Here is a 23,096-nt window from a genome sequence, read left to right as displayed (position 1 = left end):
TATTCGTTTCGCTTTGGCTATTGCTTGCTAACTCCGTAACTTATCCTGGTTGGTTGACTTCTAATTTTTGTTTTATTCAGTTGGGCACCCGATTAATAGAACCAAGGCTCAGTCGCGGCGTAACAAGATACACCACTGTCATCGGCAACCACATTTACCGGATCGGACACAACTGTACCTTCTGCTAATGGCCCGGTAGGCCAGCCACCTTACGGAGATCGCATGGACTACCTCAGAAAATTCGGCACCATGGATAATGGAGTTCTGAAGATCGATGGTGTCGTCGAGAGCATATCAAATGACGGTAAAACCTGCACGATCAGGGTACCGAACCGAAGCGGCGACACACCGGTACCATCACGGTATTGCTGCCCTTCGAGCGTGTTCGCTGGGTCGTCTCCAGAACGAATGCCAACACTGAGGATAAGAGTAGCAGGTTCAGATGATGCGGCACTGGATCCACGACATTGCTGCCATGCTGCTGCATTGATTGGATCCTGCGGAGCAAGGAGAAGCAAACCGATCAACAAGAGGGCAGCTGCTGCTGCTGCCTGATGATTCCCATATGATACGAACGTATGTCAATCAGAGCCTCATCTTACTTTCGCTAATAGCTTTGTAAACAGTAAGGGAACTGGAGTTGCACTGCACGAATGTAGTACTGGCATTTCGGGTTTTGAAGTACATGTATTTTCTTATGATAGAAAATGTAATAGTTACATCCATTTCCTGCAAAAGCAAAAGCTTTGAGCGATGCCAGAATCGGCCAGCATCAAAAGCCTGAAACGTGGCAACTACGTACACGTACTTACCCAGTAACCCCCCCACACACGCACACCACACTATGTTTTTCTTCCTCTTTTCGCAGATCAAGGTTGCACACTTGAGCGATCGATGTCGTCGCACGCGTACGCGACGCTGATTACAACAAATAATCTTGGGAGTATAAAATATGTAAAGCGTTTTTACCCTTCTACGCGCGAGGTCGGCTGATCGATCAGTTGCTGAGCGCGACGGCGGCCTCGTGCACGAGCGACCCGGTGGCGTGCGCGACGCCCTGCGCCTCCCGCTCCACCTGCTCGCGGCACACGTCCCGCACGCCGGACTCCGTCATGCGCTTCACGAACGCGGCGAAGCGGCGCCAGTTGTCCGGCTGGAACAGGTCGGGCCCCATGCGCAGGTAGGTGAACGCCACCATGCGCTCCTCCTCCGCCTTCTCCGCCGCCGTCGTCACGATCTGGTCGTGCGCCGTCTCGTCGTACCTCGGCAGCGCGTTCTCGCCGGCGAGCCCCACGCCGGACTCCCGCGCCGCGGCCGCCACCTGCTGCACCAGCTCCTCGGGCCGGCACTGCGCGTCCTGCGGCTGCTCGTGGTTGCGCATCTCCACGCACGTGAAGTTGAGCACCGCGCCGTGGCGGGCCAGCATGCGCGCGATCGGCTGGTACCCGTCGTGGTGCCTCGTGTTGTAGTACCCCGCCGTCAGCTCCGCGGCGTGGGACCGCGTGCCGTAGTGCCAGTGGATGCCGGCCACCTTCACGGAGATCTTCACGCCGGGTGTGCCGGTGTACACGCCCGACGCCGCCGACAGGATGCGCTCGCCGTGTTCCAGGAGCATCTGCGAGTACCAGCTCATGAAGAACTCACCGTATGGAGTGTTCCACCCACCTTCACGGCGGAAGAAGGGCGATTCCTCCGGCCAGTCGTTGTACCCGCCGGAGTCTCCCGGCCCGGCGTTGCCCCACTCCGGCTTGCCCACCGCCTCCGCCGCCGCCTTGAGACTGCTCAGCATGTACTGCACATCGATCGCCGAAACATCATCTCTCACTCAGTTCGCCGCCAAATCAAGAAATTAAAGAGAAACCGATCGAAAGCTAGCCTCCATGGGAGACGAGCATGCAGCCAGGCATACCCTGTCATAGCACTGGAACTCGCCGATGCCGGGGAATCTCCAGGTGCCATTGCTCTCCGGGTACGACGGGTAGCGGAGCTCACCGGCCGGACCCATGCCAACTTGAATCTCCTGCAGATCAAGTCAGAGAAGTGGCATTAATTAACACGAGGTAATCAATCAAGAAAGAATCGGTCGTCGGAGTGGGGGGCGTGGACGTACGACGATGGTGTTGCCCATGAAGGCGGCGAAGTGGTCGCGGAAGGCGCGCATGAAGTCGCCGTAGCACTGCACCGGCGTGCGGCCCTTGAGCACCGGCATGGCGTCCGCGCCGAGCGAGAGGTACTCGTAGTTGCGGCGGCCGCTCCGATCCGTGTAGGCCAGGTCCTGGTCCTTGTCCATCTCCTCCAACACCCATTTCGGAAGTGGTATACTGCAACAAACACACATCAATCAGCATAAGCTTAAAATGGCCAAAGCAAATCTTATCTACAGAATTAATAAATACTCCGGGAATGAAGTTCCGTTAATTAACGATCACGTCAGTTAATCACATGGACCGGAAATAAAATAGCAAGCTCAAGTGAGCTGCAAGATGCCAGGTCCTGACACGAGGACATGGTCACAAATCTCGTGATGGGTCACATGCAGAGCGCTGGTCGTACGCCACGCCGGGGGCAGCGCCACCGTCCAAAATGGATCAAGTTCACACGATTACGTATATACTACGGCCACAAAAAAGATTGTTGGGTTTTTTCTCTTTTTTTTTCCGAGAGAAATGGAAGCTACAGGTCACTGACATGTGGGATCCAGCGTGATTCGTGTCAAGCTCATATCCCACATGTCGGTGTATCACATGGCCTCCCTCCCAATCAGAAGCAAAAGTGAAGTAAAAACAAAAAAGAAATGTGTAGATGGCCGGTGACTTCTACATCACGAGAGGCCCGTTGAACTCGCTGAAAATCCCGAGCTTGTGGGTAGTCGAAGCAAAAGCACAAACGGCACCGGGAGCTCCGTGGAACAACGTGAAAGATCTAGAATTTGTCTTTTTTCTCAAGAGAAAAAATATGTATTTTTCAATTTTCAAGATAGTGAGTTCGAAAGATTCTCACCCAGCTGGTGCCGGCAAACGCAATTTCATGACATGATGCATGTTATCTAGACAAGTATTTATTTGTAGTTTTGTGAAGATAATCTGATCGGGTAGCTATGAAGAATTAATTGCAAGTGGTTATGGGCAATGGGTAGCAAGGGCAGCTAATTAATCCCATTCCATGCATGAATGCTGCAAGAACGCAAGGAAATTAAAACGGAGAGATCGATGATGCGAGAAGAGGAGGAGGAGGGATAGTGAAACGTACGTGACTGAGTCGCCGACGTTGCCGCCACACTGGTGGAACGACATGACGGCCTGCACCTTGAGCCCGTTCTTCTTGGCCATCTCCATGAGCTCCATGTACCCGGTGAAGTTGTAGCGGCCGGGGCCCTCGCACTCGGCGATGCCCCACCACACGTCCACCATGATCCCCTCGGCGCCGGCGCTCTTCAGCGCCTTCAGGGACGCCTCCACCGCCTTCCGCCGGTTTAGCCCGTTGCCGTCCTTGCGCACCGTGTCCAGCGGCATCATCACGTACACCGGCACGCCCACCTTGCGCCGCTCCTCGCCGCCCACGTCCGGGTGCTGCTCCTCCGGCAGGCTCTCGACCAGCGCCTGGAAGGCCATGGGGAGGTCCGGCCCCTGCGCCGGCGCCGCCGGGTCCACAGTCTGCGTCTGCAGCTGCAGGCTCGGCGCCGCCGCCGGCGCGACCGCCGGAGCAGACACTGTACCCGCAGCCGCCGCGACCACGGCCGTACGTGGCGCCGCCGGTGCCACGGCGGCCGCCGCTCCGGTCTGGTGAGCCAGGTTGAGCGACATCATGAACAGGCGTACGTCGACGACGTAGAAGAATCAATCAAACAGAGACAGACAGGCGCGCGCGCGCGAACGAACGAGCTTGACCTCAAGTAGCAGCAATGTATACGGATCTCTCTCTCTCTCTCTCTCAGACAACCAAGAACAAATCGTGGCGAAATGGATTATTGGAAATGGATTCGGGTTAGGACTTGGGGATCTCCCCTTATTTGTTGTTACGCCGAAGCGACGATCTCGACGAACGGGATTGTGAGGGTTACCGGTTCTGGAAGAGGAGACGGGGGCTTTAAATACAAGCGACGAGCGGCGCGTGCGGGTGACGTGGCGCGAGCTGCGCCGGTGAGGGCAACGTGAGGCGGTGCGCGCAAGCGGGATGGCCGCGGGGGCAAATGGGCGGGATGGCGGCATCCGCGCGAACGACCGACGCGTGAACCGGCCTCGAAGCGTCGTGCGGGACGGCGACGTGGGTGGCGCGGGCGGCGGCATCGGGCCACGTCGCGCGCGGTGGGGCGCCGGATGCGCGACGCGTGGGCTCCTGCGACGGACACGATGTTTCGGCGGTTTCTGACCCCCGGAAGCCGTGGTCGGCTTGGGTTGTCAGGTGATTTGGAAATCTTCTTCTCTCGCTTTGTCACGGTGTGTGACGGTGTCACATGGATTCTTGGAGAACTTCTTTCTTTTTTTTTTTTTGAGAGGATTCTTGGAAAACTTCGCGTCACGAGTCAGAACGTCGTCTTGTTACGTTTACACATACCCCCGTGAAGTGATTAATGTGGTGTTAGCGACTGGTGCGTGTTGTCACACTTGCAGTGGGTTCAGAGGAAGTAACGATTTACGACGGCGATGGATCGAGCTTTTGAATATGGTATGATAATACTGGAAGTATATATTTTACATGACCAGAAAAAAAAAGGTTATCTGAAAAAGAACGGTTTGCAAGTTTGCTCTGTCAACGTCCACCAATACGGCAACACGCATAGAGCTCAAGAAGTACAGTATAATTCTAACAATTTCCTTGGATTCCAGGTATAATTCTAGACATTTCCGTGGATTCCATTTTCTATATCAGGATAATTTTCAGCAAGAGGATTAGTTTTCTATGGACGACGTTAATCTTTGCCTTTGGGGAGCTAAATCTAGAATATTTTTCTGACGCTCCAACTCATGCGATATATATCATATATGCACCGAGTCCTTCGGCATGCGCATGGCATTTGGGGCCAGGAATATAGCAGTAGAAAAAAAAAAAGGGGGAGTGCAGATAATTCAGGAAGGGCTAATTCTGCGTTAGCCGTTAGGACCGCCTATTTGGTGCAAAAATAGTCAAGTCGAACAGGTGAGAGGACAATTTGCCAATTTTGGGGGCGAAATTTATCCATCCACGCGTCACCTCTTCGCTGGTAATATCTCCGGTCTCCCTCCCTGCATTTCATTCTCGACGCCAAACTGGATAAACTTCAATTTAGTTCACGTTAAAATTAAAAATTTGGTTGAAACTAGAATAATGTGATAAAAAAGCTAAAAGTTTATGTATATAAGAAAATTTTAATGTGATAAAAAAAATTAAAAGTTTGAAGAAAAAATTTAGAACTAAATAAGGGCCTGAGTTGAATTACAGGCAGCGAGAGAGCCATAGATGACTAACCTTTGCCTGCCTGGTGGAATGAATACACTCACATCTTCCCCCGGGGTTCGAATTTTAACCGATGAATGAATATTTTTTCATCGTTTGGCAGCTGTAGCTTTCATTTGAAAGCAAAGCAAATGCAGCCTCCTTTCACAATAAGAAGCAACGAACGTACTAACGAACAGCTGTACGTTTCCACTTTGCACCCTGAAGTCGCTTACTCCCTTCGTCCGAAAAAAAAAAAGTAAATCTTATATTTTCGTGTCCAATTTTAACTGTTCGTCTTATATAAATTTTTTTTATAATTAGTATTTTCATTATTGTTAGATGATAAAACATGATTAATGTTTTATGCGCGACTTGTCTTTTTAATTTTTTTCATAATTTTTTCAAATAAGACGGACCGTCAAACGTTAGGCACGGAAACCAGGGTTTGTCTTTTTTATTTTTGGACGGAGAGAGTACACAGTAATCTTCAAGTGATCAGAACAATTTTCCATTCAAAAAGTGGGTTGATCCATCAGACCATCACTACAAACATTTTCACCACTTTTCAGGCCATTACAAACTACTAGCAAATGGAGCCTTGAAATGCAAAATGGCATGGCATCATTCGCCGCAATTCTGAAACGAATCAACAGCGAACAAGACAATATCGCGAATTAGGCAATACCATAACGAGGATGAATTCAACCATAGCAAATCTTTAATGTTAACCACATAGAGGTTCAGATTCCAGACAACAAAAAGGGCTAATCAGTACCAAAACATTCCGATAAGCATAGACGCTAATTGGATTCTCCAGTTCAAGAAACAAGCATTCTAGTAACCACCCTTGAGATCATTGACCACATCATACGGAATGGGGGTAACAGTCTCCAGCGTAGCACCCTCAACCATGAAACCAGGTTTGGGTCCCTCGGGCTGTCTCTTGGTGCTGATAACCTCACCACGGGCCTTGGCATCAGCCTTGAGCTGATCGTTCTTGATTTTCCTCAGGCGGAGCTCCTCGGTGCACCTGGATGGCTGGACATGCTCCACACGAACATGGATCCTCTTCCTGATGATGCGGTTACCGACCTGATGACAGAAAACAGAGTCTTCAATGTGAAGTTGCCACATCAAGTAGCGAGCCATATTTGATGTTCAATACTCAATATTTGATGTTCCATTCTAAAATCGATAAGCACCTATGATTTAAGGCAGAAAGGTATATGCTAAATGAATCAAAAACAGAAAATTCAGATAGTCATAGCAGGCAAGGCAAGTGGTATATAGAGAAATGGACTCAAAATGCAGAAACATTCACCAAAACATACACAAAGGAAACAACAGCAACATTTAGTTGAAAGAAACAGCTAAAGACGGTGGTGTGTGTAAATTTGTATCATCCAACCAGGCTTCCCATACTGCTGCTAGAACAGTAGGACAGCCAGAACGGAAATTTTAATATATGCCCATCACACGTGTAACGTGTGCCACACAACCTCTCCCGTGGAATACCACGCCACCCCATGGCTTAAGAGGTAAGCGCTCGGCCTAGGGCAAATAAAGTAAATACAAGTTCTAGTAACAAAGATTAATTAACGTTAGGACAACAAATGAGATTAAAAGTTATTTTGGGACTCCATACCAGACAGACACAATACAGATTATACTAATACATGCTACCAACATTCCACAGTTCTAGGGCAAAATGCAGCACTAAAAGAGTGTTCCCATTTTGATTTAGAGATGTTAAGCATCAGTTGCAACGCACTGGTTACCAAAGAGGTCTCACAACCAAACATGGTTGGCTAAATATATCTACACGCAGTACAAATTTCCTCCAGTACAGGATTCCAAGGGTAAAACCACCAGTAAAATATCTAGCACTTTGACTACTTCGCAGATACTAGCAACTTGCACAAGGACCAAAAAAATTCTATCAGCATTCAGCAAACTACATGAGCACGAAATATTCACAGCAAATTTAAACGGTTCTTATCCGTTCCAACAAAAAGTATTCAAGATTCGTGGTTCTAAAATAGACATCATACGAGAGCCAACAGCACAGATCTACCAAATCTACCGCCTGTTGAGAAGAAAAGAGGGAGGAAGAGGAAAGGATGCCGCTATGGCCGGAGCGGAGCGGATTATACCTGCTTGTTGATCTCGACGCCGATGGCGCGCTTGGTGACGTTCCAGACGCGGCCGGTGCGGCCGTGGTAGAACTTGTGCGGCATGCCCTTGTGCACGGCGCCGTTCACCTTGACGTCGACGTAATCGCCGATCTTGTACGTCCTCAGGTAGGTGGTGAGCGGGATGTAACCCTTCTTGCGGAACGGCCGCGCGAAGAGGTCGCGCGTCCGCGCCCGCAGCCCGTGCCCCGCCGGCATCTTCCCTCCTGCGGCTGCGCTGCTTCTGCTGCGGCGGTGGCGGTGGTGGCGGCGGCGGCGGGAGAGTGTGCGGCGCTAGGGTTAGAGTGAGACGAGGTGACGCCTATTTATAGGTGCCTTTTGGGCCGCGGACTATTGGTAAGCCTTCCTCGTGATGGGCCGAGTTCTTAGAAGGCTCTAATGGGCCCAGTAGAGATTCTCACAGGCTATTAGAAGTTGGGCTGAGCGGCCCGCGACGTGAGCTTTGAAACACTCGACCCAAACTAGCAACAAGTGAACATCCAACTATGAACCTGTGGTATGCTTGAAGGAAAAATATACTACTCGTACATGACACATAGATCAAACAAATGGCTACCATCATATTTTCTACTGAAAAATCGACCATTAATTCAGAGCTTTAAGCCATTACATTTTCTTTGTAGGAACTATGAGCCATTATATCAGAAAGATCAGCACTAAAACACTATATCCTAATGGAGTGCCGGGTGCCCTGTTCTACTCTCCTGAGATAGCTTTGTAGTTTGTACTGTTGTAAGGTAGGCTAAGAAAACTAATGCTAACATTTGCCAAGACTAAAGAAGTAAGAACACCTCCTCTTTATACTAATTGTCTAAGAGGAGCACAAAACATGGTGCAGTTGCCATGTCTAGGTGAAAATGGTGGCACAAAGAATCCAATTCTAGGACCCTGGTGGCCAGGAGGAATCAAGGCGGGGCTACAAAATTGCTCAGATAAGATTCACTTGGAGTACGACTGCTCTGTGAGTTCAATTGGCACCAGGGTTGAATTGTTTGTGATTTGGCAAGTGGTGGCCATTGGAAGTCCTTTTCTGTGATGCTGCTGCAACATGACCACCATTAGCTTGAACTCCCTGCCTTGCCGTTGCTTGCGTAGGTTGATGACCAGGCCTCATTTGAGCATGCAGCTGATTGGGTTGAGGAGTGCTTGGAAGACGCCCTGGTGGATCAATATTGTAATCAGAAACCCCCAGCTCTGATGCCAGCTTAGCAAGTGCCTCCTTCCATATGTTTTGGTAAATATCTGCCGATGGATCATGCTGGTGTTGAATTCCCTGAGTTTGAAGCGAGGAACACTGAGAAAGCTGCAGTTCAGCACTAACCGCCCTGCCTGGATCAACCTGAAGGTATGATGTTGACTGAACCTGAAGTCCTTGAGATATACCTGGAGCAACCTGATGATATGATGTCGACTGAACCCTAACTGGTGCACTGAAAGAATTCTGAGGTGAGTAACCCCGTAATGGTCTAGCAGCAGTGACAGAATTCTGAGATACTGCAGAGGATGGTGGCTGAGATTGTGTTGTCTGAACTCGTAATGGTCTAGCAGCACTGACAGAATTCTGAGATACTGCAGAGGATGCTGGCTGAGATTGTGTTGTCTGAAATGCTGCAGAGGATACTGGCTGAACCAGGACAGAGTTAGGGGCAGGATGGCGCAAATGGTTAGCATTTGTGGATAGATGAACTGGAGGAGCTGAACCATCACTTCTGAATCTTTTGCGCGGAATGCTAGCTCTAGGAAATGTTGCTTCCTGCAGATTAACAGGTTGTCCCACATTCGGTGGAACTCCAATGAGCTTCATCATCCATTGATTTTGGCTCACATTTCTCGAAACATGGAATCCTACTGGAGACAATGGTGATAGACGTGGAACTGAAAAACGATCCCCTGTATATTGCTGCAACTGCAAGGATGCTGTTGCTGAGATTGGCTGAAAATGATTCTTGATACCTCTACGGTTAGATGATGGCAGGTTTTTGCGCTTCAATGACTGCCTCATTTTCGTCCATTTTGCATTCTTGTCCGTAGCATGACAATGATCAGTAGGCTCTGTACCTTTGCCCCAAAAGGCACAGGGAGCAGGAGAGTCGCAAACATAACAGTGGCACTGCATTTATATTTGGAAGAAGAAATAAGCAAGGTCATGCCAATGCATCAGTGATGGAACTGTAAGTAATATGTACTATTCCCTCCGTATTTTAATGTATGACCCCGTTGACTTTTTGAGATACGTTTGACCATTTGTCTTATTTAAAAAAATTACTATGTGATTATCATTTGTTTAATTGTGACTTGATTTATCATTAAATATTCTTTAAGCATGACATAAATATTTTTATATTTGCACAAAAATTTTGAATAAGACAAATGGTTAAAGGTTGTTCAAAAAGTCATCGGTGTCATACATTAAAATACAAACGGAGTAAGTACTATTGACTATATACTTTTATATGAACCAAGAAATATCATTTCATAATATGAAGAGGGTAGGGATTGATTACTGACCATGGCACAATGATCTGCATGAGAACTTGTGAATGGCATGCTAACACATAGATGGCGTGGATGAGGGAAATCCCTGCATGCTATCTGAAAAAAGGAAAAGGGGGGAAATTGTCAGGTTACATATACTCTCCTGTAACATCTGAGCTTTTAGATGAATCAAGAATGCTAAGAAAGTATAACATTCGATAGAGATGATGAAAGGAAAGCATATATTGCCATAGCAATGACTGCAGCATCAGCAACTCCTTGGGTTAGGAACGATTAATCAGTTCTAAGTTAGGTTTTCATGTTATTGATAATTCATCAGTTAGCTTCTACAAGAACAATATAATATGTTTCGAAGACCAATACCCAGGACAAAAAGATCTGACATGAAAGTACAATATTGTCCAGTTAGAGACCACTATATAGTAATATGGACACCACTTGCAGCCATCTTAGTTACAATATAATAAGTGCATGGAAACTCAGACAAGGCCACCAATGATATACATCAGCAAGGCAAAACGATCACTCAACTCTAGTACTACCTTCCACAAAAGCTCCATCTTCAGTATGAGTTTGGTATGCATACAAATTCAATAAAACGGACCAGATAAATCAATAAGAGTGTTGCACAACTGATTAACAACAGGATATACGATCATGCAGATTTGATGTTTATAAAAGAAGAGGTTTTAACAAAACCAAGATCTAAAACATTGAAATTAATTTGTGCTAACAAATAAAGTTTGACTTAACCTTAAATAAACTCCTACATAAATGAACCACAGTTGTGCATAGATTAGCTACATTCGACGAGTCCAAGATGTTAATAGAGATTAGGACCCGCCATGTCAATAGCTAGTCGACAAAGGGGGTGTTTGGGAGAGAGGGGCTCTCTCCCAAACACCCCATAAGACAATGATGGTTATGCATATACTAGTTGAAAATTTCAATCTGAGGCCTTGTTTAGATCCTCCAAAATGGCAAAAGTTTTGCCATTTTATAGCACTTTTTGCCATTTTGGATCTAAACACTAGTAGCAAAAGTTGGCAATTTGGCATTTGCTAGTCCATAGTAGCAAATTGTGCCAAAAAGTGCTTTGGGACCACTCCCTCTCTCTTTCTCTCTCTCACTTTAGTGCTAGAATGGCAAAACTTTAACATGCATCTAAACACCAACTAGTACTTTTGCAATGCCAAAACTTTTGCCATTTGCCATTCCAAATGGATCTAAACAGGCCCTGAATTGAATTGACTTACCACCACGAAGACAATGTACGGTCTGAAGTGCAACTAGAAAAATTAAATGGAAATAAGCAAGAAAGTACTGGTACCTCTCCTTTCTCTGAAACTATCTGCAGTTCTTCCTCTGGGCCACCTTGCCCAGGTCTCTGCTCATTGACAACGAGGACCGCTTTATCAGGGTCAACATCTAGCATCACGCAATCGTCGTCGTCCCCATCATCAGCAGCAGCCACATCACGCGCAGACCTTTTGTCATCCAGCATAGATGCCACGAATTCCACCAAGGCAGCAGGATCACCTAAACCCTCCTCAACTCCGTTGCAGTCTTCAGGTAGAGGATGTGAAGACGACACGGGAGGAACGTTGGGACGCTTGGCAGCAACAGGAATCGCCTCGTCGTCCGAACTGATCTCAACAACAGCCCCGGCCGCACCCATTCACCCCTCCAAAATCGCAATCGCGCTCCAAATCGGATTATCAGTGAGACGGAGACTCAAACCGCCGCCGTGGAGCAAGAAGCCAGAAGAGGGTTTCTTGAAAGCACATCACAGAAGACACCCCCCAAGACGATGAAAAACACAATCTTTCGCGCCTTTGAAAAAGGTCAGGACCTTGCAAACAGAAAACAGAAAAAAAAAACAGAGAGATGAGATTGCGGCGGCGCATGGGAGAAGAAGCAATGCCTGCGCTCATCAAGAAACCACAAGAGAGGAGGATGAGATGAAAACAGGCGCAGGTTTTAAACTATTTTCTGCAACACCGCAAGATCATCAGGGACTGGAGATGAGCGAAATTCACCTCGCGTCTCCCGGTGACGGCGAGCCGGGGAAGCAACGGCGGAGGAGCGGAGTAGATGGGAAAGAAAAACAAACAAGAGAGATGGAGAAGGCGAAGCAACTGCAAAGGCCTCTGCTGCTGGAGGAGGGGTTTACGGGTTGGGGAGGGGGGACTTGGGGTGGAAGCCAGCGGTCGCGGTCGCGGCTCCCGCGGATGGCACGCGGACTGGCGGAGCAGCACCGGTGGATCCCGCACGTCAGCGAGCGAGCGAGCGAGCGTGTGACCGGGACGGACGAGGATTCCTCACGCGAGAGCGAGAGAGAGAGGAGAGATTCTCTCGTCACGTCGTCGGGTCGCCTTGACCTGAGACGGAGAAGTCTCAGGGTCCCTTTTTATTAGCGCCGAGAAGATGAGGTGAGACGAGGAGATGGGAGTGCGCTAGCGCGAGACAACCCCTGCGCTCTCCCGCTCTCCGTGGATTTTATGGTCGATCCACGGTGAGTGTAATAATAGTAGCCCTTCCATGTTTCCTATCTTCATGGTTAAGTTGCCACGAATTGAACCATGGTCCATGGATGGTCGATGGTTTCTTTTCTTTCTTTTTTTTCTCCTTTCTAGTCTATAGGTGGAGATATACTCCCTCCATCTATTTTTAAAAGTCATATTTCATCTTGACACACAGACCAAGGATAAGTAATTCTACTTATCATCCATTTAAACATGCTACTAGTTATTCCTCGTAAACAAGCGATTCATTAATATTTACATTTCTCGATGCCCATGTAGCCAATCTTGTGTGGAAGAATAAAGAGTCACGCATTAAATCCGAGAAAGTCATTAAGATGATAGGTTGTTGGATTAAAATATGCCTATCAAAAATAAATTTTTCAGATCTAAAAATATCAAAAGTAGATAGAGGGAATATTTAGGAGCGGAGAAATTGCTCAAGTGTCAACAAATACGAAGGTTTCGATTGTACCTTCTAGGTTTTCACTATTATCATGATCTTTTTTTTGTTTAAGTTGTTGTCTACTGAGGTCGTATTAACACGGTAATTATCAGATGTAAACATGTTCACGTCCACCAAACTTTAGAGGTTTGTGCGTTATAATATATAGTAGGCATTTAAATTACCAATTACTCTGCACAGATGGATGTAGCTATAGTAGTCATCCAGCAACGTCAACAACGATATAGCGGGACGACTGTGAGACCGACGTTGCAACTGCAAAATGCAAAAATGGCAGCGATCACACTAGAACAGCTACACTGTTTTGGTATAGGGCTCCTTCCACGAAAGGCCGGTGAAACGAAGCCATGGGCACGCGGTATGGCAATATACTCCATTCGATCTAAAATATAAAAAAATTTGGTTAGATATCTGGTACGGAGGAGTAGTTTCAACGACTTTTCAGCTCTGTGCAGTGCATCAAAACTGCCGATGACCTTTTGCTGAAAAAGATTACTGATTGTGTTTTCTTTTTCTTGAAAAGGAGATTGTCTTTATCTCTATTGGCCCTGTTTGGATCCGGAGGGCTATTAATCTTGCTATTTAAGAGTATTAAACATAGATACTGACAAAACCTATTTCATAACCTCTACGCTATTTTGCGAGACGAATCTAATGAGATATATTAATCTATGATTTGCTACAGTGATGCTACAGTAATCAGCCGCTAATTATGGATTAATATACATCATTAGATTCGTCTCGCAAAATAGCCTAGGGGTTATGGAATCGGTTTTGTCGGTAATCTACGTTTAATAATCCTAAATAGCAAGATTCCGGAGGGCTATTTAATAGCCCAGAGGATCCAAACAAGGCTATTATCATGATCATCAGTAACAATTTGACCATCTTTCGTTAAAAGAGTATTTAACGTTATCCCAATATGTGTATGCATGGTAAGCTATGGTGTAGTGAGTTTATGATGTTCAGAGCTTCGTCGCAAAAAGACCATGCAATTTAATCAAGGCCTATATCAATTGCTTTATAAACTTGAGGGAAAAAGGCCCAGGATAACCGGAGGTTTTTGGGCCGGTCCAAGAAGAGAAACACTAATGCGACGCTTTAACGTGAAAAGGCCAGGAAAAAAAAAATGAAAATGCCATGCCATGCCTAGCCTCGACCAGTTAATTATGCATAGCCTGCAGCCCTGTACAACACAGAATAAGTTATGGAGTAACTTATTTTGCCCTAATGGCATTCGCAGTGCGCACCGCTGGCATTCAGCTCTAGCCCTTCAACTCAAATATTTCCAGCCACGTCGGTCTCTCCCGTGCCCATGTGAGAAACATGAAGCCAAAGTTAGTCACAGATCCCTCATCAAAATGCGTCAGAGATTCATCAGCCGACACGAGAAAGAGAGAGCGAGGTGAGGGGGAGGGCCTACTAGGGAGCCAAAGCATCATCAATGCGTTGGTGGCACCCATTTGCAGCCATCGTTGGAGATCGATTCCTGGCAAGTGAAGGCATCGATCACTAGGGCGTGCTCCACCGTCTTCGCCGATGACGCCACCTCCTCCTTCACGACGGTCATGTCGTCCTCCCTTCCGTCTCTGGCGCGGTAGTGATGGTGATGGCGACCCCGAAGGCGCAGCGGCCAGAGGAGGAAGGGGGAGGCGCTGTGGCCGGAGGAGGGGGGAGGCGTAGCGGCCGGAGATGGAGGGGGGAGGTGCGCGACTAGTGAGGAATGAGTGACGTTGAGAGGATAAGGGAGAAACTTACTTTTTTATTTGTGTGCATTTCACTTGAAGCTACATAGCACTGTAAAACTTGTGGCAAGTATTATTCTTCCCGTATCTTCGTCCTATGTGGTCCTCAAACTAGCGACTAGTGAGCCGTACTGTGAATGGTCTAAGAATATCTAACTTATTTAGAATCTTAAAAATATCTAGCTTATTTAGAATCTCAAAAGAAGAGTGACAATTGGGATGGTTTATGTAATCTTTTTTTTTTTTGTAAAAAAACGTTCTCAGTTTTGATTCTGTGTAACTATGCCTTCACGCAGCATGTAAAACCGGAACATTATCCCAAAAAAGGTCCCCGAATACAACATTTTTCTGTGAAGTTTGGGTTTTTCAATTGCTAAGCTGTGAATCAAAGAGTATATCGTGTTAACTGCACAGAACATCCAGAAACAGCAGAGATGGGAGAACTAAACAGGTTATAGTGACACGAAGCTCAGATCAGTGCTGCAGCATTCATACGTCGTAAACTTGATTCCGCTTGGTGATTTACAACAGCAGTATACACACATACTGGACCAGCCATTTAGCGCTCCAATTATTGGGAAGCTAGTACTGAAATGAACGCGAGACTACCAATCTACTACACCATGCTAGTTTCAGAGACAACAGGAAGGTTGTTCGTTTGTTCAGATCAGGTTGTTGCCGAAGCCAAGGACGAGTGAGCAGCAGCAGCGGCGAACCCCGCGTAGCCCAGCGCGTCGCTGCTGCTACCCTCCGGCCCGTCGCCGTCGTCCGTGTCCCACAAGAACGCGGCGTGCGCGGCGAGAACGTGGCTGCAGAGATGAACATCAACACGGGTCATCAGAAAATTCAGAACTGATTCTCGAGTTCGCGTCAAAGCAGTAGTAGATCGCGACGATGCGACCATGGATTGGTGCGTGAAAGATTGGTCGATTGCGCAGCGCAGCGAACCTGTTCTGCGGGGAGGCTCTCGCTGCCCGCTCGAAGTAGCTGGAGGCGCGGTCCTCGTCGCGGTGCACGTCCCAGACCAGCTTGGCGTACTCCGACAGGAGCTCGCCGTCGTTCGGGTCGGCGAGGATGGCACGGGAGTAGTACTCCTCTGCCTTCCGGCTATCCCCTTTAATCTACCAAATCCATTGCATTTGCTCATGTGTTAGACATGAGAAGTTGAGAACGATCGCCAGATCTCCACTGAAATTTGCAGAAATGGACAGTGCTGTGGCTTACCTGATACAGGAACTGCGCGTAGTTCCTCAGGAAGAGGCCGTTGCATGGGTCCTCCTCGATCATCTTCTTGTAATGCATCTCGATGTCAGAGCGATTCCCTCCGTTGTCGGAGGTCACCAGGTAACTGCCTCCGGCGCCACCGCCGCCGCCGCCGTCGGAACCGCCGATGCCGCCGCTGCCGCCGTCGGCGCTCAGCAAGCCTGAGCCGAGGCGGTCGATCCCGAGGCCTCTGGCGAGGAACAGCGGGTGCTCGACCTGCGCGAACGTGCTGCTGCCGCTGAAGCGGAACTTCCCAAAGCTCAGCTCCTGCTCCGCGCTTTCGTGGTCGCCGTCGTCCTCGTCCTCCTCCTCCTCCTCGTCCGTGGAAGCGCCGCCGCGTTGCGTGAACGACTGGATCGTCTCGAGCGTCGTTGGCTTGGAGCGCGGCGCGCACTTGCCGGACGGCGGGAGGTGGTGGTGGTGGTCGTCGTCCCCGCTGGCGCCTAGAGCGGCGAGGTTTCCATCGGAGCAAGCGCGGCGCAGGCCACCGAGGGAGCGGTCGTGGGCGTCGGAGCCGCCTGGAGTGAGCCGGCAGGAGATGGTCGGCGGGTGGTACGAGACCGTCGGCGACGAGTCGGCGAAGAAGTGGACGGCCGGGGAGGAGACAGCCGGCGAGTGGCTCCCGGACGGGAGGAGCGCGCCGAGAACCGGCGTGGAGGCGCTCCTTACCAGCATGGCTAACTCGCTCACTCAAAATCTCAGTCTCACGCAACTACTCGCCTTGCAATTTTGCAAATCTTGCCGTGCTCTCAGTCTCGGGAGGGAGGATCCAGCTGCCGCCGCCGCTGATGCTGCTGGAGGTAGACGAAGGAAAGGAAATATGCGTTCGGGGATACTCCTTGCGCAAGTTGCAAGTAGCTACAGTGTGCATCGGGAAGGGGAGGCGTTTGGCCTGACGCGCCAGAGTCCGTGTCACGCCGCGGGAGAGCCGCCATGCTAGGGATAGTGTGGACGCGTCACGTCGCGTCGCGCGGGGGACGGACACGGGCGGGGGGTGGTGGCGCTCTGCTCCGGATTGGAGGGGCTCGACGGCCGCACGTTACGTACGGTGTGGCCGTGAGTGCCGACTCACTTTCCAGCTCTGCACGGGGGCCACCGCGACGATGGCGCGTGTTGTTTTGCGCTTTTCTGGGAAGCCGCCGCTGTAGATGGCGCCGTGCGGTGCCGATCGATCGAACGGTCGAGCGAGGCAGCGTCGCCGACTTGTTGATCTCACGTGATTTTCGCGGGAGAAAAAAAAAAGAGTGGCGGTCCAGGCAGGGAGGACGTCATTGTTTGCGGTAAATCTAATTGGAGAGAAATCTCCAATTAGTTTTAACCAGAGACATCCACGTGCTAGTACTTTATTAGTTTTAGTTGCTATTAATTTATTAAGTACTTAGGGGAAATATTTCTATCATCTATGTTTCAAATAAAATTTTCTCTTAAATTACTTATCCGATTTATAATCCGATTATACCGTTGTGTTCATAATAATTAAATCTTTTCAACAAGATCTCACATGATTATATTTTGATGAAAAATTACAAATTACTTTTATGATATGTCTAAATTACTTTTAGATTTCACGAAGTTATTTCTTAGACATATAAAAGTAAATTCAGTAAAGCCTAAAAGTAATTTACATATATATCTAAGAAGTAAATTACTTTTAGGTTTTACTGAATTTACTTTTATATGTCTAAAAAGTAACTTAGTGAAATCTAAAAGTAATTTAGACATATCATAAAAGTAATTTGTGATTTTTCATCAAAATATAATCATGTGAGATCTTGTTGTAAAGATTTAATTGTTACGAACACAACGGTGTAATCAGATCGTAGATCGGATGAGTAATTTAAGAGAAAAATATATTTGAAATATAGGTAGATGGTGCCTCTTATAGATGGAGTGCTAGCTGGTTTAATCAGCTACCACCAGCTGTGTAGTACGTCCCATTGTTTGGTGTGTTCTGTTGTTGCGGGTGTGAGATCTAGGAGGAGCGAAATCTGCTACCGTTGGAGCCGGCATCTACGTCGGAGAGCGTGAGTTGTGGAAGCCCCTGCCGTGGACCGCGCGTGTCACGTACGTGTCCCTGCTGACTATGATTGACGTATGAGTGCAAACTGTATGTCTGTATGGTCACTGTTATTTGGGGTCCATTTTTCAACCGGAAGTATCTAAAACATCTTTATTTTTTCGGTGTTCTATGATCACTGTTACAGCGCAGCGCAAGTGGGAGTATGTATGGAGAAAGCTTTATAATGAAAACATATCAAATATAATTATTGCATAAATTTAATGCATCGTAAGCTATATGTAATTACATCGTAATTATAAGATGTTAAAAACAAAATGATTTCTAAGGATGCTTTCGGTACTAACTTTTCTTAACTTGTGTTTTTATGTTCATTTTATCTGAACTAGCATGGTGGCCCGCGCAGCTTGCGCGACTGGCATCATTATATTTTCTCTCGTATAATAGTACATATATTTTTACATTATATTATTCAAATATATTAAAATGACAACATAATTTTAAATTTTGCAATAACTTTACAAAACCAGTAATGTGTAATATTCACATTGTATTTTATAAACGTGTTAGTTATTAATTATTTTTAATATCAAATTTTAGTTATTTGTAAATTATATATATTCCTATATTGACTCTAGACCCGTCTTTTAATATTTCTTTTTTTAAATCCGAATTTTTTGTAAATTGTATTTCTATATAGACTCTATGCTCTTCTTCCAATATTATCTATTTTTATTTCTAAATTTTTATTATTTCTAATTGTATTTCTATGTGGACTCTAAACTCATCTTTCAATATTCTTTAATTTTTAATTTTGAATTTCAGTTACTTCTAAATTGTATTCCTATATTGACTTTAAACTCTTCTTCCTATGTTTTCTTAATTTCGAATTTTAGTTATTTGTAAATTATATTTTTATACGGACTCTAAACTCTACTTTTAATTTTATTATGTTTATTTCAAATTTTAGTTAGTTTTAAATTCCTATATGGACTCTATACTCTACTTCTAATATTCCTTATTTTTTAATTCCGAATTTCTGTTTTTTTCTTAATTGTATTTCTATATGGACTCTACACTCTGCTTCTAATATTCCTTATTTTTAATTCCCAATTTCAGTTATTTCCTAATTGTATTTCTATATTAACTCTATACTCTACTTCTAATATTCCTTATTTTTAATTCCGAATTTCAGTTATTTCCTAATTGTATTTCTATATGGACTCTAGTCACCTCTTTTAATATTCCTTATTTTTTAATTCCGAATTTCAACTATTTCTAAATTGTATTTCTATATAGGCTCTGCTTTTTCTTTTTCTCCGATTAATGTGAGAATTTATAAGCCATGAGAGCGAACGTGGAGGCTCCTTTTTCTATTCCTTTAATAATATAATAGATTGTTAAACAATGTTTTCTTAAAACTTTCATAGAACATTGCTATAAAATATACTCATTACTTAATAATATGCTGATAAAATCTTACATTTTACTGCGTGGAAGAGGTGTTCCCAACTTCTCTCACAGGCCCAAAACCGATATCTGTGGACATTAAAGTAGCTTGGCGGCTCGGCGTGATCAACCATACGAATAGGTTCATTTTAGGTCCTTTGTCGCCGAATCTTAAATTCATCACTAAACCGAAATACTAGATATAACGGGTCTCTCAACTTACAAAACCAAATCACGGTTCTAGGCAATGTTATACCCGTTTTTAGCCGAATCAGCATGGGACCCACACATACCCCACATGTGTCATGTCAGAGTCGCTCCTCTGCTTCGCCAGCCGCCATCCTACGGTGGAGAAAGAAAGTGTTGGGCATTGACATGTGGAGCCTACGGGGTTCCCACCTTGACTCAACTTGCCATGTCAACTAAAATTAGACATAGTACAACCTAGGACCTTGTGATCCGGTGGGGGTCCGTGTGGGCCGGTTTTGTGAATCGAGGGATCTGTATTTCGGTTTAGGGATGAATTCATGAGGGACCAACAATGAGCTTATTTCCAGTGAGCCCAATCACCCCAGCCCAGTATGGCCCGAGCACAAACCCGACGAAACAGATTTCTACACGACTACTACCCCTCAAGCCCAGCAGCTTTCCCCGCCTCACCACGGCGCCACTCCGAGAGCGAACTCCAAAATCTTCTCGAAACCGCCATCTCCCAATCTCCCATCCCCGTCGCCGTCGCCGAGGCAGCGGCCTCGCGGCCGGCGAGCCGGCGCCGCGGCGGCGCTCCGTCCTCATCCAGACCTACCCCGCTTTCCATGCCGCCCACAACCTCCTCCCTTCCCGCTACCCGCCACCTTCCCTTCAATCTCTCCCGCCTCCCTTGCGCCCTAACGCCGCCTCGTTCACCTCATCCCTCGCCTCGATCTCCTCGTCTTCCTCCCCCCCCTCCTCAGCGGTGCCGCTCCGCGGCGTGTCCGCGTCCCTCCTCGACGACGGCTCCATCTCCTCCCTCCTCCGGTCCATGCCGTCATCCGTCGTGCCCGGCCCCATGTATGCGCCCTCTGCTCGAGCTTGCTTTATCCTCTCTGTCCCGTTCTCAGCCTTGTGCCTTATCATCCTTAACTCGTGGTTCCGATCCCGCTCTCCTGACTCCGCCCACCAGCTGTTCGACGAAATTCCTGTCGTCTGTTGGCTATTGGGACCGCGTCTGCTACTCCTCTGCCATCGTTGGCCTCACGCAAAATGGGCGATTCTAGGAATCTCTCAGTATTCGTCGACTCTCTAATGTTGTATGCGTAATCGAGTCCATTGTGGGGGCTGCAGGGCTTGCCGCACTGGAGCACGCTATCGGATTCATGCGTGCACACATAGTCGTGGTTCGGCTTGATCTGTTGGGACTGTGCTGGTTGGTGGCTTGGTGCATATGGGAGAGCTGGAGTTGTGGATGTGTTCTAGGAGTTGGGTGGTGACCAAAACTTGATCATGTGGAATGCAGTGTTGACGGCACACACACAGCCAGGAGATGTGGAAGCAGTTGCAAGGTTGTTTCATAGTATGGCAGAGTTGGAGTTGGGGTTTGAACTAATTGAACTTAATGGCCTGAAGTTTCTTGCTCTTCTCACAGCATGTAGCAATGCAGGAGCGGCTGCAGCAGGCTTGAGTTTTGGTTGGAAGAAATGCAATTCAACTGCAAGGTGAAGCCTCACCTTGAGCATTACACCGGTGTGGTGGGTGCGATGGCGTGAGTGGGACGTCTGGAGGATGTGGAGAACACTGCATGCACAACACCATGTAAGTCAGATGCAGCAGTGTGGATTTACTCGTCTGGCAGGCTGTGTGGTTCATCACATTTTCTTTAGGGAACATGCAAAAACGAAAAACCTTGCACGTCATTCCATGAAGAAAGCAAGTTTACAGCCTAAAGATCACCCAGGATCAGAGACTGGCATGCCGGCCACAACAGAAAGGCTAAAGGACTCATGGGGCAACTGGTTCATCACATGTTTGACATGGCAGGAATCATGGGACAACGGCTGTTAGAGATTGTCCCCAATGATGATTCTGTGTATCTCATGCTTTACAATGTCTACTCTGTAGTTAGAAATCGAGGAGTCGGGAAGAAGGTTGTCAAAGTTGGATTGAGGCTGGATTGAGGCAAGACGTGAGAGGACAGGTACATGTGTTTGTTGCGAATGAGAGGAGGCATCATTTATGAAAAAATGAATAATTTGATTTAAAAGGTAGAGAAGTTAGGGTATAAGGAGGTAGACAAGGGGCTCCACCGCTCCTGCATCATAGTGAAAAGTTGGCTATTGCGTATGGGTTGATCAGTGGGGCTGTACCATCCGGGAAGATGTTGAGGATAGTGAGGAACTGGAGGATTTGTGTTCATTGTCATCAATTCTTTAAGTATGCCAGCATGGTGATACAGGTAATTCTAGTAAGGCATTTTACATAACACACAGTAAAGCAAGGTGCTTGCAGTTGCAGCCTTGCAGTGACTACAGGTGAAATCCTTAAGAGGCAACTTGGTGTTAAAATTATTTGGTGAAATACTTCGGATCCCACATGGTTTTGGATTCTGACTACAAATGAATTACTGCTGTGCCGAGTGTTATTGTGAAATTTCTTCTGTTAATACCAGGAAGCATCTCTTCATGACTGAAACTGTGGTGGGTATAGCGTGGGAAGCATGTAATAATTTGACAGGTGTACTCTCTCTTATACTCCATTTTTTACTTCTGTATGCTGGATTACTAGATGGTAACCCTTGTGCCATGTGTTATGAAAATAGATATAAAATAGATGAATTTTTACAAAAATTAAAGTTGGTATCTGTGCATATTTGTGATCATCATACACCAGTTAATTTGGTATATTAGCTACTTTAGTTTTTTTGATAGTACCCATAGAATTTTAAACCTTGAGTTTTAAACATATCAACTTATGTCCTTTCCTAATAGCGAGCCTTATTTTGTTCTTCATTTGATATTAAGTCTTAAATTCTATATTTTGAATCCAAAGTAATTTCAATCTCTTTGTATTTTAATATGGTGTGTCCTTGTTGTTGTGGACTTTCGGTTTACCTGGAATATTTGCATTTCATATTTTCATTCTTGCACTTCCATTGTTGTGCAACATCTCTGCAGAGAGTTAATTTTCACTTGATGCTAAATATCACTGTAACATACCCGAAATTATAGGACTTAAAATTTCTTGTCAAAATAGTTAGAGGTTAACTTCTCCAATTTTTGAGAGCCAAAAATTTCCGTTTTAATTTAGGTGATGACCAACTTAAACCATTGCATGATTAAAATTTGAGAACAAAATAAAACCTTTTCATTCCCAACATTAGACTAGAAATGTCATCAAGCATTTGAGCATACATGTGCATAATGCATGCCTAGGCTCGAGTCCCTTGTGCATTTGGATTTTGGTCTCGCTTTTCATAATAGGTCTCATGAGCATAAACTAAAAGGGTTAAAATTACTAAACAAACCTATAGTTAATCTTGGGTGATAACATGTGGAC

The 23,096-nt window shown here is 46.5% G+C and overlaps 4 protein-coding genes and 2 pseudogenes across 5 annotated transcripts; 2 read left to right on the top strand and 4 right to left on the bottom strand.

The window, feature by feature from the left end:
- Positions 1-667: 667 nt before the first annotated feature.
- On the bottom strand, positions 668-4,075 carry LOC127767939 (beta-amylase 2, chloroplastic). Its single transcript, XM_052293428.1, has 4 exons — positions 3,250-4,075; positions 2,111-2,321; positions 1,910-2,020; positions 668-1,792 (listed from the first exon to the last, which is right to left on the bottom strand). Exons 1-4 carry the CDS (start codon positions 3,804-3,806, stop codon positions 998-1,000), a joined length of 1,674 nt encoding a protein of 557 aa, XP_052149388.1. The 5' UTR covers positions 3,807-4,075; the 3' UTR covers positions 668-997.
- Positions 4,076-6,082: 2,007 nt separating this feature from the next.
- On the bottom strand, positions 6,083-7,878 carry LOC127768448 (60S ribosomal protein L21-2). The gene is made up of 2 exons (XM_052294027.1): positions 7,569-7,878; positions 6,083-6,507 (listed from the first exon to the last, which is right to left on the bottom strand). The coding sequence occupies exons 1-2, from the start codon at positions 7,803-7,805 to the stop codon at positions 6,250-6,252; spliced, it is 495 nt and encodes a 164-aa protein (XP_052149987.1). The 5' UTR covers positions 7,806-7,878; the 3' UTR covers positions 6,083-6,249.
- Positions 7,879-8,046: 168 nt separating this feature from the next.
- On the bottom strand, positions 8,047-12,378 carry LOC127767920 (uncharacterized). 2 transcript variants are annotated; one of them, XM_052293407.1, is made up of 4 exons: positions 12,143-12,378; positions 11,434-11,955; positions 10,116-10,199; positions 8,047-9,717 (listed from the first exon to the last, which is right to left on the bottom strand). In XM_052293407.1, exons 2-4 carry the CDS (start codon positions 11,779-11,781, stop codon positions 8,575-8,577), a joined length of 1,575 nt encoding a protein of 524 aa, XP_052149367.1. In that variant the 5' UTR covers positions 11,782-11,955; positions 12,143-12,378; the 3' UTR covers positions 8,047-8,574. The 2 variants fall into 2 exon arrangements, with proteins under 2 accessions (XP_052149367.1, XP_052149368.1); XM_052293408.1 differs by lacking the exon at positions 12,143-12,378 and having other exon boundaries at positions 11,434-12,085.
- Positions 12,379-15,294: 2,916 nt separating this feature from the next.
- Positions 15,295-17,010, bottom strand: LOC127765352 (uncharacterized). The gene is made up of 3 exons (XM_052290227.1): positions 16,061-17,010; positions 15,785-15,957; positions 15,295-15,645 (listed from the first exon to the last, which is right to left on the bottom strand). The coding sequence occupies exons 1-3, from the start codon at positions 16,772-16,774 to the stop codon at positions 15,504-15,506; spliced, it is 1,029 nt and encodes a 342-aa protein (XP_052146187.1). The 5' UTR covers positions 16,775-17,010; the 3' UTR covers positions 15,295-15,503.
- A 3,096-nt stretch (positions 17,011-20,106) lies between these two features.
- On the top strand, positions 20,107-21,424 carry LOC127768670 (pentatricopeptide repeat-containing protein At1g74630-like; annotated as a pseudogene).
- Positions 21,425-21,544: 120 nt separating this feature from the next.
- Positions 21,545-22,116, top strand: LOC127768043 (pentatricopeptide repeat-containing protein At3g49170, chloroplastic-like; annotated as a pseudogene).
- Positions 22,117-23,096: the final 980 nt, after the last annotated feature.

The sequence above is a fragment of the Oryza glaberrima genome, chromosome 3, assembly GCF_000147395.1.
Source record: "Oryza glaberrima chromosome 3, OglaRS2, whole genome shotgun sequence".
Classification (NCBI taxonomy): Eukaryota; Viridiplantae; Streptophyta; class Magnoliopsida; order Poales; family Poaceae; genus Oryza; species Oryza glaberrima.
Note: the sequence above shows the minus strand (reverse complement) of the source record. Positions and strands in the feature narration are given on the sequence as shown.

Coding starts and splice junctions, on each gene's coding strand:
- LOC127767920 (XM_052293407.1), bottom strand. CDS start 11,781: ATGGGTGCGGCCGGGGCTGTTGTTGAGATCAGTTCGGACGACGAGGCG. Junction 10,200..11,433: donor TAGTTTCAGAGAAAGGAGAG/GTACCAGTACTT, acceptor TCCTTTTTTCAG/ATAGCATGCAGGGATTTCCC. Junction 9,718..10,115: donor ATGCAGATCATTGTGCCATG/GTCAGTAATCAA, acceptor ATATAAATGCAG/TGCCACTGTTATGTTTGCGA.
- LOC127768448 (XM_052294027.1), bottom strand. CDS start 7,805: ATGCCGGCGGGGCACGGGCTGCGGGCGCGGACGCGCGACCTCTTCGCG. Junction 6,508..7,568: donor GCGTCGAGATCAACAAGCAG/GTATAATCCGCT, acceptor TTCTGTCATCAG/GTCGGTAACCGCATCATCAG.
- LOC127765352 (XM_052290227.1), bottom strand. CDS start 16,774: ATGCTGGTAAGGAGCGCCTCCACGCCGGTTCTCGGCGCGCTCCTCCCG. Junction 15,958..16,060: donor ACGCGCAGTTCCTGTATCAG/GTAAGCCACAGC, acceptor TGGATTTGGTAG/ATTAAAGGGGATAGCCGGAA. Junction 15,646..15,784: donor AGAGCCTCCCCGCAGAACAG/GTTCGCTGCGCT, acceptor TCATCTCTGCAG/CCACGTTCTCGCCGCGCACG.
- LOC127767939 (XM_052293428.1), bottom strand. CDS start 3,806: ATGATGTCGCTCAACCTGGCTCACCAGACCGGAGCGGCGGCCGCCGTG. Junction 2,322..3,249: donor AACGTCGGCGACTCAGTCAC/GTACGTTTCACT, acceptor TGTTTGTTGCAG/TATACCACTTCCGAAATGGG. Junction 1,793..1,909: donor AGTTCCAGTGCTATGACAGG/GTATGCCTGGCT, acceptor ATCGATGTGCAG/TACATGCTGAGCAGTCTCAA.